At 46.0% G+C, this 16,830-nt stretch overlaps 2 protein-coding genes across 2 annotated transcripts in view; both read right to left on the reverse strand.

Annotated features, from left to right (window-relative positions):
• The window catches only part of LOC110989940 (chondroitin sulfate synthase 1-like), a 43,217-nt gene extending 43,002 nt beyond the window's left edge, over nucleotides 1-215 (reverse strand). The window contains exon 1 of the mRNA XM_022254656.2: nucleotides 77-215. The gene's annotated coding sequence lies outside the window, so the exon portion shown is untranslated. The remainder of the gene's footprint in view (nucleotides 1-76) is intronic.
• Nucleotides 216-2,721: 2,506 nt separating this feature from the next.
• Nucleotides 2,722-16,820, reverse strand: rprd2 (regulation of nuclear pre-mRNA domain containing 2). The gene is made up of 10 exons (XM_087136705.1): nucleotides 16,402-16,820; nucleotides 12,218-12,347; nucleotides 11,490-11,590; nucleotides 11,206-11,267; nucleotides 10,830-10,956; nucleotides 9,332-9,507; nucleotides 8,779-8,899; nucleotides 8,059-8,157; nucleotides 7,546-7,656; nucleotides 2,722-7,093 (listed from the first exon to the last, which is right to left on the reverse strand). Exons 1-10 carry the CDS (start codon nucleotides 16,550-16,552, stop codon nucleotides 3,525-3,527), a joined length of 4,647 nt encoding a protein of 1,548 aa, XP_086992831.1. The 5' UTR covers nucleotides 16,553-16,820; the 3' UTR covers nucleotides 2,722-3,524.
• Between the last annotated feature and the right edge of the window lie 10 nt (nucleotides 16,821-16,830).

Consider the following 16,830-nt stretch of genomic DNA (forward strand, 5'->3'; position numbering starts at 1 on the left):
GAAGTGGTCACTCTCCATTCAAAAAGCCAGTCAATTCCCCTCCATTCCACCCAATAGGGTACTAATTTCTACTTACTTGCTGTGTTCTTAAAGGAACGGTCATTTTGGCACTTAATCTGCTTCGACACTCGTCTCAACTTCCCGCTGTGTTCCAGCAGACACGTCTACTACCAACGAGCAGGCAAGTGCCGTCCGCGGATATTAAACAGGGCAACTTGACAAGAAAGTTTACTTCATCTGGTAACGAGACTAATATCATATTAAAGTGTACTAGGTTGAGAGGTGACCTGACTAAATATTTTAACGCGTGGCGATATTATTGGTAAGGTGTCTACCGCCCTCTAACCTTAACTGAATTCCAGAAAGAAAAGTTCATCGCTTGTTGACGTCATGACCGCTCCATTATGATGACTGATGACGAATCAATCTGCATAGGTCCGTGTAGCCCAAATTCAATGACACAGTTTGTCTTAAATGTTGTAACTAATGCCAAAAGATGCAACATCATTTCGAAACAGGCATTTCCTCCCCTTTAATCCTCAAAGGAAGCATAGCAGACTGATTTGGGCGGAGTACCCTTACATCGCGTTGTTTTCTGACCATTGCGTCGGTCTCAGACATTTAACATTGGTAGGGCTGGGGATGCGTGAATGGTGGAGGACACACCCGCGATATCATTCCTTGGCCAGCGTCCAATGTTTTCAGTCTACATTTGTCGCTGTTTCTACCAACAAACATAAAAGACAACGCCAAAATAAACAGTTGCCCCAATTTTGGACCCAAAACAAACCGAAATAAATCGAGCCCCCCCCATATCTAAAACTTCTGAAATCAAGACGGCTTCTTTCGCCAAAATCATCACTTTTAAAATTATGAAAATGGCAAATTGAATGTTTCATCTGTAAACAAACGAATGATTCCTATTGCTGCACGACTAAATGTGTCTGTGTACTGCTGCTTATGAGCAGATGTACTTTTTGCGCTGGACTTTTATAGGCGGCATCGCTACTCGTTAAATCAGTTTCATATGTCTGGACTGCAAAGCAAGTCCAGAGAGGTGAATCAGCGTCATTTCTGTCTGGCGATAAAAACCACGGTTTCTTAAAAATGCCGCTGACATTGGAGAACTCGCAATAAGCGGGTTTGAGAAAGTCCGTGGAAAAACGGAGAAGATGCCTCATGCTGGATTTTAGAAATGTTAGAAAAATCACTGATAAACATCCAGCAGTGAGATTGTCCAATGATAAAAATAGCTGAAAATAGCTGAAAATTAAAGAAGCTGAACTGTGAAAATCTTATACCGGTATAACAAAGCTGAAATCTAAAACAAAAAAGCTGAAATCAGCTAAAAAGCTGAGAAATCTCACCCCTCAACATCCCTCGGGTGGTAAGCCAAAGGAAGAGAGAAAAAGGAAGGTGGAAACGGAAAATTCAACTGCATGAACGTCAGGCTGGTTTTGAGTTCATTTTGAAATGCCGTCACAATGCATAATTGATGGCAAAGAATTATCGTTCTGCTTAGTCTTGCGCCGGGTCTGAAATGCGCAGTTTTAGAGCTTGATGGTAAGATAACGGTACTATTTCAGGACAGTTAGGCCGACAAAAGTTCCCGATGTAACAACTCTAAAAACCTGCACAGAACTTGGTTAATTCTATTTAATTTGTCATATTTGCAGAAAGGCTGATACAATCATACAAATTTCAAAAAAATACACAAAAAGGTAACTGAATCCTTTTCGACCCTGAACTTCGCTCAGCATTAAATTTGGCGCGATGAGGTAGATTCGGATTGAAAATCCTGTCTCAGAAAGTAGTAAAATGTTGACTTTCCTCGAGAAAGGCGCAAGTGCACGTAAACGCAAGGACCCCCCCCCCTTTCGGTCGCGCCAAGTACATGACATAGTACGTATGGCCTGCTTCGGTCATCGGCTCGCATGAATTCGGACTTTGAATGCCTTCAGTGACAGACCTACGCATGTTTTTCCATCGGTGAACGGCAAGAGCTCATAGCTTGACTTTTCTTAATAACTGTTTTGTTTTTGTTTTTTAACTTCGAGTGCGTTTACCCTCCACTGTCGTCATTCAGTCGGTTGGCATTATCTTGTGATAACGTGTGTCTGGAAGTGAGGCAAGTAGAAAATCGGGGTCATTTGATAGGGGAAGAGAAAAGGGCATTCTCAATACTTGAAGAAAATGTACACATTAAGTCATCAGATTTCCGTAAAATCAAAAGGGGGGGGGTTCCCAATACCATCCCTTAATGGTGGCGCTGTTGAAAGCCGACTCTCGGACACGGGTGAGGCTCTTCATGAAGTCTAGCAATTTCTGTCGTGTGCGACATTTAGACCAAGTAATATAATGGTAAACCTACTGTATCAAAGGTGCGCCAGTGAAAAGGGGCACTTACGCGGGATGGGGGCACTCGAGTACTCGTGGAGAAAAAAGGGGACGCTTGTTAAAAAAACCCCGGATGTAACAAGGGGAAAAATCGCATTTGTTACAAAATACTAGATTAAAAGGCGCTAACTCTCCTAAACCTCTACCATGCTACACAACTTGACTTGGAAAGATCCTTTGAACCACAAGTGTAAGTAGAGAGACGTTATATGCAGGACAATTTTCATTGTACTGATGCCCTAAATGTACGATTCCTGTAAACACTTATGACCCAGGAATGTCACAACCCCAAGTAAGACGAAAGATGGGAGAGGGAGAACAACATTTATGGCGTTCCATTTGTCAATGACTTACCTTTTAATTAAACATTTACTGAAATCCATGTTTTCTGTTTGAGTGACACCCAGCTTTTTTAAGTGATAACATGTTGTCAAAATGAACCATTCAACTATAAAATTCGATAACACTTGAATACTAGGTCTGTCTTTCTACATTTGATGCATGTTCAATTTCAACTTTAGATGGTCATGGAATAGGAAAACGTCCTTTCTTATTATGTGAGGCGAGGGGTCCAGGCTGTCTTGACGAAAATGAACTCTGCCAGAGCAGTGGATACATGGTCTTAATAAGTTCACGTATAAATGCTGTAACTTGAAAGCATGAACACTAGTATACACAGCTCACATTCTTCTGTGAAAATCTGCAGTTAGAAATGTATAACAAGAAGTTATACAATTTACAGCAATCTTTTTGATATGATCAAGCGAGTTTCCAAAGCAACATTTGGAGCCAGTGTTTACTGAAACAGAATTAGAAAAACGAGAATTTCCCTTCCACATAAAAACTCTAGAGCAATGCTTGGTAACATCAAGTACCACCAAATATAAAAATATCAGTGTTTGGTGAGAGAAAAAAATCTTTAAATCAGTTGACCCTCGGCAGCTTGTGCCACCAACAATTTAAATATTAAGGAAAATAACTATTTCACAATTACTGATTTTGCGATCATTTGTTTGTACTGACCTCTCTTAAATGATAGCTAACTGTATTTTCCAGAAAAAATAATACAAACTGAACATACATGTTTTTTAAAAGTGGATAAAATGAAATTGCTTCCTGTACAATGTTCAGTATCTGTAGTGAGAAGGTGGTGGTCCCCACGTAGGTGGTGCGGGGCGCTTGTTGGGTCCTCTCCAAAAATGGGCTTCTTCCCTCCTCTGGCTTCCATAATCAGTTGGGTGCCTTTCCCTCTCCGGCCGGCCCTCTAGAGTGGAGATCGGTGCCCCTCTTGGTTGCAGGTCACCCGTCAGCGCACTGAGTTCCTTCTCAATCAGCTGCTTGGTGTTCCGGAAGTGGGACTGGTCGTACAGCCCGCTCGTGTCTGGTGGCCCCTCCTGGCCCCCGGGGGGGTTGAAGTGCTGCCTGTGGCCCGCACCAGGGCCCTGCTGCCCGCCACGATTGAGACCCTGAGAGAAGTCTGTTGGGGGTCCTTGGCTGTAATCCTGTCCACGGTCCGGGTTGTAGTTGTAGTCATGCCTGTACCCACGGTCTGAGTCACTGTACCTTCTTCCCCGACCGAACCCTCCGTCTCGGCTAGAATTGCTGTGAGGAAATGCGGAATATCTGTCTCTTACAGAGTCATAGGGCTGCCCTGATCTCCTGAATGCGTCACTCTGACCTTTGTCCTCACGAAACCTTTCCTGGTACGTCATTCGTTTCCGTTCCAGGGTCTCAATGGGCCTGCTGTGGCCATAGTCAATCTTTTCTGTGGGGCATGCCTGAAATTCTGTAAAACGGCCGGCTACCCCTTGTGATCGTGGCGGGTAGTGTGGTTTTTCCCACATCTCCTTCGCAGACTGACCCAAGACAGGAATGCTCCTTTCCCTTGCTTCAGCTGAGCCCAGCACAGGTATGGGCGATGTGGGTTGCGGAGGCTCTGCAGGTTGCTTCTGTTCAGAAGTAACGGGTTCCACAGGAGAGACTGGTGGAGGTGTCTTTTGCTCAGTATGAACAGATGCTGGGGCATCCACAGCAGGCTCTCCGGGAGTATCGCCAGGTTGCAACTCGCGAGGTGTGGGCATTGGGTGTCCTGTGCTCGTCTGGCTTAATGAGCTCACAGCACGCTTGGCATTTGGGGGTGGGGGGCCAGGCGGAGGGGGTGGTACACGAACTGACATTCTAGGGACCGCATTTCTGGTGGTGGGTGAGGGAGAAGACACAGGGGTTGAAGGTCCAGTCAAGGGTGCTGGATTACGTTGGTGAGGTGGGACTTCACCAGGAAACTGGGGCGGCCTAACAGGAGTCAGCTGTGGAACTGGGGGTGGGGGAGGTTGACCACCTTGGGGATGGAGAGGGGGTGCATTTGAATTTGGTGGCAAATTCAAGTGCAAGTGGCCCTCTTCCAAACTAAAATTTGGAGGAGGGCCACTTGGGGGCAGAGCAGGACCGCTTGGGGGTAGACTGCTCAGCAGTGGGCCACTTGGCAGTGGACCACTCATAGGGGGTCCACTTGGTGGAAGATGCGGATCGCCGGTGGACGAAGATTGAGTACTTGGGGGTGGGGGTTGACTAACTGGGGCTGGAGCAGGTGGGGGACCACTAGGGGGTGGGGGTGGACCGCTTGGGGGAGGGGGCAGACCACTGGGGGGAGGGGGCGGACCACTCGGGGGAGGGGGCAAACTACTTAGGGGAGGGGGTGGACCGCTGGGAGTTGGGGGGCCTGCAGGTGGCACTGGCCTTGCTGGTTCTTTCTCAAAGTGCTCTTCTGGAGGCGGTGGTGGTATACTTTCACTGCTGACTCCTGGCTCTTCGGGTGGCAACGGTGGTGGTGGTGGAGGTTCCAAAATAATAGACTGGAAATTAGGAGGCTGTGGTTGGGATTGAAGACCAGGGACAACATTTGATGTGATGGGAGGACTGAATACTGCCTGCCCTTTGGTCCTGTGGTGCATCATTCGAGCCATGAGAGAATTTGATTGGCCTGCACCAGCATCGTCAACTGATGTGACGTGGCTGGGAACATCTCTACTTGACGTGGCTGGGAGCATCTCTGATGATTCTGATGAAACTGCAGTGCTTCCAACAGCTAACGAGACAGCAGGTGTGATGGGGCCTGGAGTGTTCATCATCTGACACAGGGGTACTTTGCTAGGTTTCTGATAAACAGACGGACCGAAAGGTGTGCTTTTGCCAACGGGGGAGGGAGTGGAGACAGGAGTTGCAGGAGGGGGTTTGGATTCACTTTGAAAACTGCTGACGAGCGCACCGATGGAAAATGGCATTGAAGTCCGGCTGCCAGTGCCAGCATGGTTCTGCTTCGAGTTGGGCGCAGTTGCACCGTGAAGTTCTTTTGAAACTGCTGTCACTGAGCCTGCCAGGGTGGAAGGGGCTAGTGTATTTTTCAACTGACCCTGAACTGTCCCAGAAACAGCATTTGTGGCTGCTGCTGTGGATGTCGGCTGGTGGACAGAATTTGGTGCTTCTTTAAAACTGCTGACAAGAGCACTGATAGTGAATGGCACTGTAGCCTGACCTGACGGACTGGCATTGTGTTGCTTCATAGATTGTTGGTTTGCATTAGTTCTTTCTGGCGCTCCCGGAGGTTTCTGGGACTCTGGAGAGGCTGCCCCATCGGCTGACTCACCACCCTGGGCATCATTTGAGAAAGGTTCCGACTTCTCCTTCTGAGCAGCACTTTGTACAGTTTGAGTCAATAAGCTCAGGCTGCTGAGGAATGAAGAGGATGGGGCTTTGCTACTGGGGGACTGTCGGGAGCTGGTGATGATCTTGGTCAAGAACTCGATGGGGTTGCTCGTGGCTGCCTTCAGCACTGGGCTGTCTTCTTGGGTGGGTGGGGTGCTGCATTCATCTCGAAGGGGAGTCCCGCCAGGCTTATTGCTGTTGGTCGATTTCGTGCTAGATTTGCTCTGGGCTGAAGGGAGACTTGTGTTCTTGCCAGAGGGGACGCTCGTGGTCTTGCTACCTCCATAGCTGACTGAATCAACTTCCTTTTGAACTTCAGGCTTTGTTGTGGGTGAATGGAATCCCCCAGCCAGAGGGATGATGCATGATGCCTGCGGCTTCTTCTTCTCCAGGGGCATTTCCAAGAGGTAGTCGACCATCTCTGGATCGTACATATCATCATCTGGCGGAGACAGTGGTTCCTCAGATGGTGCCACAGGAGGGGCAGGGAGGTTGTTCACAGGGGTGTAAAACTGCCGCTGTGGTTTAGGAGCCGCTGCAGGGTACTCGCTTGCAAACGGGTCGTACTCATCTGTCTCTGGGCCTGGGGGCGGCACGGGTGCTGGCACAGCAGGGGGTACAGTTATGATCGGGCTCACCTGCTGGTCGAATGCCTTTGGAGAGGGGGTGTAGGAGGGGATAGACACAGGGGGTATGCTGGAGGAGCTCTTGGACTCCGACCTCTTGGGCGAATCAAAGAGGTTCACCGAGGATGGCAGCTTGGGGGTCTCGTGCATGACCTGCAGGAGGCGATCTTTGATCTGGCCGTAGTTCTCATCTCCTTCCTCCTTCTTGGCAGTTGCGGTGGTGGAGTTGAGGGTGGAACTCGGAGCCACGCCTGCCGTCGGTATCGGCGGATAGTCTTCAGTAGGAGAGTAGTCAGCAGACGGGGACTCGCTCGAGAATGGCGAGTAACTTGGGAGGGGCTGGTTAAAAGCGCTACGGGATCCCGCACCTGAAATGGAAAAATGAAAACATGAAAAGTTAGTTAACAGTCTAAAACAAGAAACTTCCCCTGATTGTAATTTCAGGAATATTTTTCCAGAATTTATGAAAAACATTCAAAACTTATTCTTCATCGCAAATAATCAGCATAAATTTTCGAATAACAGTACAGCTAGTAATGCTGGCACGAGAAACAAATGTGAAATTCAATTTAAATTTACTCTCACAAAGTACAGTAATACGGCCTGAGAAGCCCACGGTGATAGAGCCAGTCCCTCTGTATGGTACCCTTCCAAAGGTGGAACTTTCAAGGTGCTTTTGCGTGATCATTTGACAGTTATTCAAATTTAAGACTGGTGCTGGGTTCTGACCCTCCAAGGTTTTGTACATTTAGAAAAAAGAAATAGTAATCTTAGTTCCCTTTTACTCTTAAAATGGCTTTCCTATGCAGGGATAATCTACCTGTGATTGTGCTGATGTGACTGATGCTGGCTGAAGACGAAGTTGTGGCCTGCAACTTGCTGCGGAGCGCTGCGATGCGAGACACCCTGCGCGTGGCCACAGGTGGTGCGGCTGCACGTGGAAAGCAACAAAAACCGGCTTCTTCTAAGTCTGGCTACTCAATCACCTACCCTTGCATAAACTACGCACTTAGGAAGCAGAATATTACTGGTCAAGTGGTGGGTACTTTAGATCTTTGTACCTGGGCAGAATTTTTTTGGCCAGTTGTCTGGGTGTGCCAAGCTCCACCTCGTGGAGGGTACTGAAGGATGGTGCAATATCTGATTGAGGGAGATTCCTCATGGAGCAGAATGTAGGATACCAGTTTCATATCAGACATTTCGCTTGGCAATCTTGAGTGTGGATATCTCAAGGATATGGAGGCGAAATATGGGTGACAAATATGAGACTGGAAGGACGTGAGGGTAATTCCTGTGTTGTTTTGTATTAATTTGGTCACATCAAGGTCCTCACCAATGATAGTGCCCCGTTTCCGATCTTCCTCTTCATCCGATAGCTCCATGTCCTCAACTTCAATGCTGTCGGCGTTGGGATCTCTAGGAGGAGTGGCTCCTATGGGTGGGGGCAACAATATAGTCTAAGTGGGATGTGATTATAACGTACACCTTGCTGGCCCTTAATACTGGCCAGCTAAAACATCTGAATGGGATTCACTCAAAACAGGACAGCAACTGTAAAGTCTCTTGTACAAAAACTACTCAGTCTCCTCAATCTAATAAGGGTTATGCAAACTTAGAAAGTTCCTGAGGACAACACTCAGCAAATGTTACGCAAATATGGGTGCAAGGCGCTGCCGCATTATGAAAATGTAACAAGTACGTATAAAAGCATGATCAGCCGAAAACCTGCGCCACTGCTCTTCTATGTACACCCATAAGGCTTGTGCTGTTTCCTGAGGCTGAATTTCTTCAGAGAATGAGGCTCCTGGTTATCATTCTGTGAGTTTCTCAGGGTGCAAAGGCATACACCAGTGCCCTGTATGTTCGTGTACAATTCTGCCCTTTGCTGGCCATTCCTGACACGCATGTACGACAACTGCTGATTAAGGGAGACGCATGTTTTTAATACAAATTTATTGCTGGCATAATATTGTAAAGAAGTATAACACCGTAGCGAGGCGAGGGCGCTGTGCACCTGAATTAAGAAAGGGAATCTGGATGGGATTGGACTTACCAGGTGAAGGAGCGTCCATGGTGGGAGAGGGAATGGGGCTGAAGGAGTCGGGTAACAAAGCCTTGTGCTCCTCTAGTCGCTTCTTGAGGCTTGCCACTCGCATGCCAAAATTCTTGTACGCCTGCAAGTTGTAAATGTGAGCATGTGAACCGGTAAGCCCCTTGGTGATGTATTTTACTGTGGGACAACATTTGACAGACAGTGGAGGACTAATCACGATGACTGTGTTTTAGGAGCCTTGACTAGGGAATGACTGGAGGTAATCTGTACTTTACACAGCTTTCACCGCTCACTGCTCATACAGTAAACTGCCTGGGAGTACTTGACCAGGCATACGCCCACCTTCTTTCAGAATTACACAATCTTTCAGTTGAGGCTTATCCCTATCAAGAATGTGCAGATCTCTGAAGAAATCTGCGAAGTTGGGACACACACCGCCATCAATTTTAAATGACGCCGACATTTTGGTAATAATAAATAAGGGAAAAGCTTCTGCCAGTAACTCCAAGGTCAAAATGAGGCAGAGGTTATCCTGAAGGACACCCGGACTTACATTTGCGACTATTTTAGCCTCCCCAAACTGGGCTTCATAGAAGATTTCGCTCTTCTGAAGCAGATCAAACAGTTTCCTCCTCAGCTCTACCTCCTTAGTGAGTGAGTTCACATAGTCCTCAAGCTTGATGGCTGAATCCTCAAACTGCTGGGAGAAACGCTTCCCTCCAGCTCGATCTGCCAACAGATGAAAAGAAAGGAACTTGGAGTTTTCAGTTTTGAATAATGGCAAGTCTTTATGGGCTGTTCTGGAGACCTGCTGCACGTGGAGCCGTAGAACACATTTGCATGGCAGAGTGAAAGTTGATTTAGCCAAAGCAAGGGTAAATTTCCCGGGGCTGTTGAGCACAGATATCGATAGCAGAAATGAAGTTATTCCAATCCATACATAAAGAAGTTGCAAAACTGATATCTTACCAAATGCCTTACGATAAGCACTGCATGTACCGGTAACTGCGGAGGTCTCAAGATAAAAACGTTCAGGTTCTACTCTTGGGATATTCCACGCTCTGTCTCATGACTTTATTTATGAACTAAGGCCCTGCTCCAGACTGAGGACTCCAAACATTAGACACCAGTACTTCAGAGAGCCAAAGGAGGACCGTTTGTCCAGCACACGAGTGCGAGAGTGCAGCATACATTCTCAGCCTTATGCTCAGAAGGTCAACTCAACCTCTCCACTGTATGTCGGCTAGAAATCTTGCTAGACACATCAGTCTGCATCGCTTGTCAAAGTGGCCTGCCCGCCCAGTGCAACAAGGTCAGAGAAGGGCTAGTTCGGGTGACAACTATAGTCAACTATAGTTCAACTAACAAAGGACTATCTAGTCAACCGATTGCGACCAGGCCCCAGGACATGGTCACACCAGTGGTTATCAATAACCAATTAATTTATCATTAAGGAGGGAACCATTTACATGAAGATAACTGTACGAGCTTTCAATGACCATGTATGCTGCAAGAATTGCAAACAATGATGAAATGTGAGTGACGATGAGATTTTAAAAATAGGCTGACTAATGTCATTTGGGAGTGACTGAATTGCCCATGCGCATTGTCAAAGGGCAACAGACTACTGGTCGAACTATAGTTTTTGCCCGAACTTGCCGGAAGTCAACAATTCCCATGGCCAAACAGCCTGGGAGTGTGTGTTTGCCAGCTGCCACAAGATCCAACAGTGGTCTTGTTCAAGTTGACCAGCTTCCATTGTCTCAACATAGGCAGTTTCTTTTGGCTGTTGTTGATTGCCACGTGCAACAGACATTTACACCTGCTGCACTATGCGGTGTCTGGCAGGGTTACGGTTAAAACCTCTCCATACAGGAGGAACACTCCTGAATGTGACAGCACGGCAGCAACTGCGCTCAAAATTCAAATTATCTTTCAGCAGTGACGGCATACAGCGTACCATTCTTCATTTCTACGGGCAAATATTGACACGCAGGATGGAGAGGAAAGGAGGCTGAGTACTTTTCAAAGGACTGGCGAGAATGCCTTACCTTTCAGCTGCATGATGGTTTCTGTGCTCGCGACGTCCACATTGAGCATGTTCAGCTGTCTGTATTTCAGTTCTACCTCCCCCTCAAACCTGGCCAGCTGCTCAATCACCTGTGGCACTTCTTCGTGCTGGGGATGATATAAGATTGCAAATCAGTGGGTACGTAACAGTGTTTTCTGACTGATTGGTCTTTAAGTATTGTTGCATAAGCCGAGATTTCTGACTAGGAAAGGAAAACTGTTAATTCTTATGACTTCCATTTTAAAAGTCTTTAATGCGGACCACTGGCTAAGATCAAGATTTCTGCTGTGTCAAATTAACTGCAATTTGATAATATTACCTGACTTGGACAATCTAAAACTGCACCGGATACTCACGTTGAAATCAACAAGCAGCTTTGTGTCCGGTCTTGGCTTGGCCTTGGCTGGCTTCTGGGAAACTACAGAGAAAAATAGGGGCAACAGTCTCTGAGAACACCAAAGCTGGTCACTTGATTTTTGACTGAGGGGACAACCTTGACCACGGAAAGGAATCATTATTCCATCTATTCATGCCGATTGCAGAAATTGCAGAAACGCAAATGGTCATTTTCAGTCTCTGTTTCAAGCTCTTAAGTCTAAGAAAGTGGAGCAAACGAAACACTCATGGGACCCGGCCATACCTGTTGCCTTCTGCAGCTTGTCACAAAAGTCCACCGAGTAGATGCTCCTCTCCCCCCAGATCTTGAAGATTCGCAACACTTTCTCTCGGATGGCGTCCTCTCTGAGTTTGAAGAGTCAAGTTCACAGCCATTCAGAGACAAAAACCAAAGACACAAACCCAAATTTTCAATGGTGAAAGGATGTGCTTCTCTCAGCTCAAAGCAATGATGTAAATGTTCAAGGTACTACTTAGAAATTGGATACAATTTGGTAAAAGTTGACGCTTGAGTGGGTTGTTTACATGTGAATGCATATTCCATTTGGCTAAAGGAGGGACTTCCCATTTAAAATTAGTTACTAGAAAACATGTATTATTTGATTCAATCCTCACATTGACTATACGCAGCACAGCGCAAACAGTATGCCTACTTGGAAACCTGCAACCATGGCCGTTGCCTTGTTTTTTTTTAGGGGGGTTAAGTATTTTTCAGCTGCAAACTCGTAAACCTATAACAGTGGAGGTAGGGTCATTTGAAAGGTATTTTCCAGCAAATGTGGTGATTTTCCTTCCCTTCACGCAATTCTTTTTCTTTCTTTTTCCTGCTTCATTTTTCAATTTTTTTCCCAGACAGGGGAGGGTAAGGAGGTTAGGCATTCCCCTTGGACCTCCCCCTTATGACAGCCATGCCGGTGTTCAGGCAATTACCTATTTCTCCATACCCAGTGTTGTACAGGGGAGACGACTTACCTGGAGAATGTGGCAGCCTCTTCCAGGACCTCGGCAAAGCTGTCCAGGAACACCGTAGCCCCTTTCCGCTTGCTGTTTTGTATGATGTCATTGGCCAAGTAGAAGAGGACCAGACGCATGGGAGCCTTGGCTGTAGAGAAAGAGAAAACAGAATTGCCCACCATTATACACACAGTGCATGCACGCCCTGTATATGCATGCATGCCATACATTTGGGTGGCGTGACGCGGTGTTCCAGTCGAATGTGAGCAATCATGGAACGATGTGTATGTCGCTTTCCATGCCGCTTTCCATGTACCTCACTGAACAGGGGCAGTCGATATGAACGTGTAAGGCACTACAGCCAATAGGAAAAAAGGGCACTGCCATCTTGGCCGTGAAACATGCTCACTATTCGGAAGCATCACGACCAAATGGGAGGGCACTGACAGCCTTGGCCGTTGTAAAATTTGAGGCCTGCGTCAGACTGGAAATAAAAAAAGTATTCAGACCGGGCTGTACACGCTCGATACACGCCCTTCGCCGCCTTTTTTTCCACGGCTTAACCACTTCGGACCGGGGCATTTTTCAACGTTGAGGATGCTGGGCCGGCATGACTATCATTTTTTCCTTTTTCAAAATCCTTCAACAATTCATCATTCCATTTAACAGTCGTTTATAGCCGCACAGAGTAATCTTCAGGCACTACTCTAAGTTGACAGCTGACCTTTATTGACGCCCGAATATTTCAGCCAGGCCTGCAGCCTTGTAAACAGAGCCCAGATTGTGCGGTGTTATACAGCTATCTTTTGTTCACGAACCTGGCTCAGTGCACTGCTGACCTCTTTTCAATAGGGGCCAGATTAGCATGCAGCGGTGCTGTGTGGCTCATCGCTGCCGTGGTGGAGAGCTTTTGTCCCCGGTGGTAATCCGCTTGCTCTAAATACCCCAAACCCTGGTATACGGTTTCTAAATAACGCTGGATTATCACCACTTTTGAGAGCGAAAAATGCCGGTCATGCCCAGCAGCCTGGTCTTTTGTTCGGAGTACGGTCTTTTGTTACAGGGCCCTGTTTCCTTTGTCCGAGTTCGGAGACCCCGGCCACACATATAAACCATACGGCTCCGATCCCGGAGTCCCCGGCTGGTAGTGGTTAAAACAACCTTGCCCACATGGCATCGAGCACTGCACCCCTTTGGAAAACCAGGCTAGAAATAAAATAATCGCTTGGGGACAAGGTTGTTACAAAGTAGCACTTGCATGCATGGCGCATGTGTCCATGTACATGTACTGCAAATTCAGTGAGTGTGTATTACGGGAACCAGACTAGTAGACACATTGCATTTTACATGTATCTTGTGCATGATGACCTTATGGATGGCGGTGCGGTTGCACCCGCTGCCAATGTTGTTATTATTATTATTTCTTATTTATACTGGGTGACTCAGTTCATAAAAAAACAAACTGTTCTCCCATGAGTCACAATGAACAATCATAAGACAAGAGAAAAAGAGAATTAAAATTGAACCAGATGAAACTACATACAGTGTATCTATAGATAAAAATACAAAGAATGACTGAAATAATATGAGTAAAGAAAACTAAAAATAAAAAGTAAGCAGAGTATCAATTGTAAATTCACAATAACAACATTCCAGGGAGCTGATTTTCAAAAAATACTCAAACTTGTTGGGATGGGATGCTTTAATGCCAAAAGGCAGTTTGTTCCAAGCCTGCACACCTCGAAATTGGAATGTTCTCTTCCCAAATTCAGTCCTTGGGTGAGGGAGACAGAGATTACCCTCCACACAATGCCTAGTATGATAAGAGTGCTGATCACTCACATAAGAAAACAAAGTGCCAAGGTAATCTGGAATGAGGCCACTTAAACATTTATTAACCATTTTATTCAGACATGTCAGATGGCGTTCACGTCTGATGTACATGTATAAGCGATCCCATCCCAACTTGTTATAAACGAAAACACGAGGTGTTCTTGGTGGAACCTTCAAGATGACCCTTCCTGTTTGATTGAACGAAACATCGAGACGTTGCACTTTAGAAGCTTGCTGAAGGCGTGCATGTACATGTATGAAGGCACGCATGTACACGTACAGAGCAGTGCATAACATGAAGCGGAATGTCGATTGGTGTTTCAGGTCAGTTCTAAGGGCGACACATGATGTTCACCAAGAGGGGATCCACAGCCATGGCAGACAAGGGGCAGGCCATTTTTGTGGCCCTCGTGAAACTTAAGCTCTGCAACAGTGGGTAGTGTGCTGGTGTGACAGACGGTAAATTTGTCCCCCAGTCAGGGTGAGTTTTTTCTTGTTCTTCTTTTTTTTTGAAAGTTGGAGAAATCATGCGAGCGAAGTGACTGCAAAATGCACAAGCACTCATTCTGAGTTGACTTGTCTCAGTTGGCAACTTATAACAATGGTACAGCTGCATACATGTACATGTCTGTTTGAGGTACAGCTGGTCGAGTTGTCCATGGTTGTAGCTTTGGTCAAGTTGTCTCACCAGTCAACAGTCGTACCACAAATCAAAATCCTCCTAATTCACCTCCAAAACGGCCTTTAAACTGTCTAATGCACCCGGCCTAGGATTAAGCAAGAATCAGAGGTTGCAATAATTACGGTAAGGTTTACTAACATGTGGGAAGAAAAGAGAAATATCCCCTTCAAATTGGAAACACTCTTGTCATTGAGCTCGAAGTTGCCATCTTCTTTATTCATTGGTTCAAACTGTATGCTACATGTAATCTGGAGATGATGTCACAATGCATCAGCCGCGAGCAGAGCTAGCAGACCATTCACAAGAAGCATGCAATGTAGGCATGCGCATTCCCACGACTCTTTTCCTTTTCTAAGCAGCTCAACATCTGCTGTCCAACTCAATATGGTCATAGCTAGCTACATGTGCACAAGCCCTATGAGACTGGTCCGAAAAACTCTGTTTTCTCAGTAAATGACTTGGCATCTTTCCTCCTAAACTGAACTTTTCTGGACATGTTGTTGCTTTCTGAATATGGGGAATGATTACTGGCATCCCTATACTAACATCCGCATATGGAACTCTTCCCAGCTAAACACGGCACTGCTCAGGTAACAGTCGTTGGCATGCACGTTAGGACACTGCATCCATTTTGTGAATGGTCCACTAGCTCAGACGTGCCAGGGCGTTGTGATATTATCTCCCGGTACATTAGCATACAGTATTGAACCGCTGAATGAAGAAGATAGCGACTTCGAGCTTCATGACAAGAGCCTTCCCGATTTGAAATTTCTTTTTTCTTCCCACATGTGAGTGGGCCTAAACCTTACCAATACCATCATTATTGGAGCCTCCAATTATCGCTTGATCCTAGGTCGGTTAGACAGTTAAAAGACCGCCTAGGTAGGGACATGCATGAGTGAGGGCACTGTTTATTTGGAAACTCATTTTCTTCAATAGGAAATTGTGATTAATATTTGTCTTTTTTTGACACTGTAGCTTTCCTATTTATATTCCAATTTCAAAATGTTTGAAATTTGAAGTGAAGCCAGCATTTGATTCATTGAAATGAGGCACAAATGGGCGGTGGGGACATCCGGGAGTTTTGCAAAATGCCGGGTAGCAACCACACCACACCGATGAAAACAACTGCAACGAGCGCGTGCGTACATGTACGCACTAATGAAAGAAACAATTGTTTCCCTGATCCTCTAACTGGCTGGTGAGTGCATACGTCACCATGGTCGCTGCATTCATCGGCGCAGTGTGGTTGCTAGGGCCTACCCACCTTTTTGTGAGCGTCCCGGATGTCCGCACAAAGGAACAAAGATTTTACAGAAACATAACTTTTGATGTTTTTAGTTAAAATCCACACTTATTTTTGTGCACAAAATAATCACAGTTTGCTCTGCATTACTTGCATGACACATGAACAAACACGACAAATACATTTCAAAACATCCCCACTCCAAATTGATTTTTGTTTGCATTGCTGAGTCCGATGGAATCCAAATTCATATCAAAATCTTTCTTATGACATCCTCTCCAAGATAACTTCAAAAATATTTAAATAAAACAGAAAAAATATTTGAAAAATATCCTTTCTAGCCTAGCCCTTGGCCTTCTTTACTGACTTAACATGCCATGCATGCTCAGTTACTCAGGCCCAGGCCTAAGTGATAATTTCCCCTTTTTAATTGACGCTTACCTTCCTTCAGATGTTCCATCCACAATTCAATTATTTGTCTGTAGTGGTTCTTATGATGGATTATCCACAATGAGAGTGTCTGGATGCTGTCCTGCGTGTTGTTCAGAGCTTGAAATTTGCGCTTCAGGCTCTCCACATTCAGACCCGCCATTTTGGTTTGCCTTGCCGCTACAGGGGCTACGCTGGCGGTCGGGGCACGTCGAACGTAACTTCACCTAAATCAACAATCAATTAAGCTGGTGTTTCGGGATCTTTCGGCTTTATTGTAAAATCGGTCAGTTACCCAAACTTGAAAAGTTTTTATTTCCAGCAAACTGATTTGGAATTTCTATGCAGTTTTGAAGGAAAGGTAAAAGTGCACGCCAACGAGCCATCATCGACACTCCGTAAAGTCGCCATTTTGAGCAGACACTAAGTCAGTGCGCACGC

Source organism: Acanthaster planci, linkage group LG05, assembly GCF_054643075.1.
Source record: "Acanthaster planci isolate LZ-2023a linkage group LG05, COTS_SCS, whole genome shotgun sequence".
Taxonomy (NCBI): domain Eukaryota; kingdom Metazoa; phylum Echinodermata; class Asteroidea; order Valvatida; family Acanthasteridae; genus Acanthaster; species Acanthaster planci.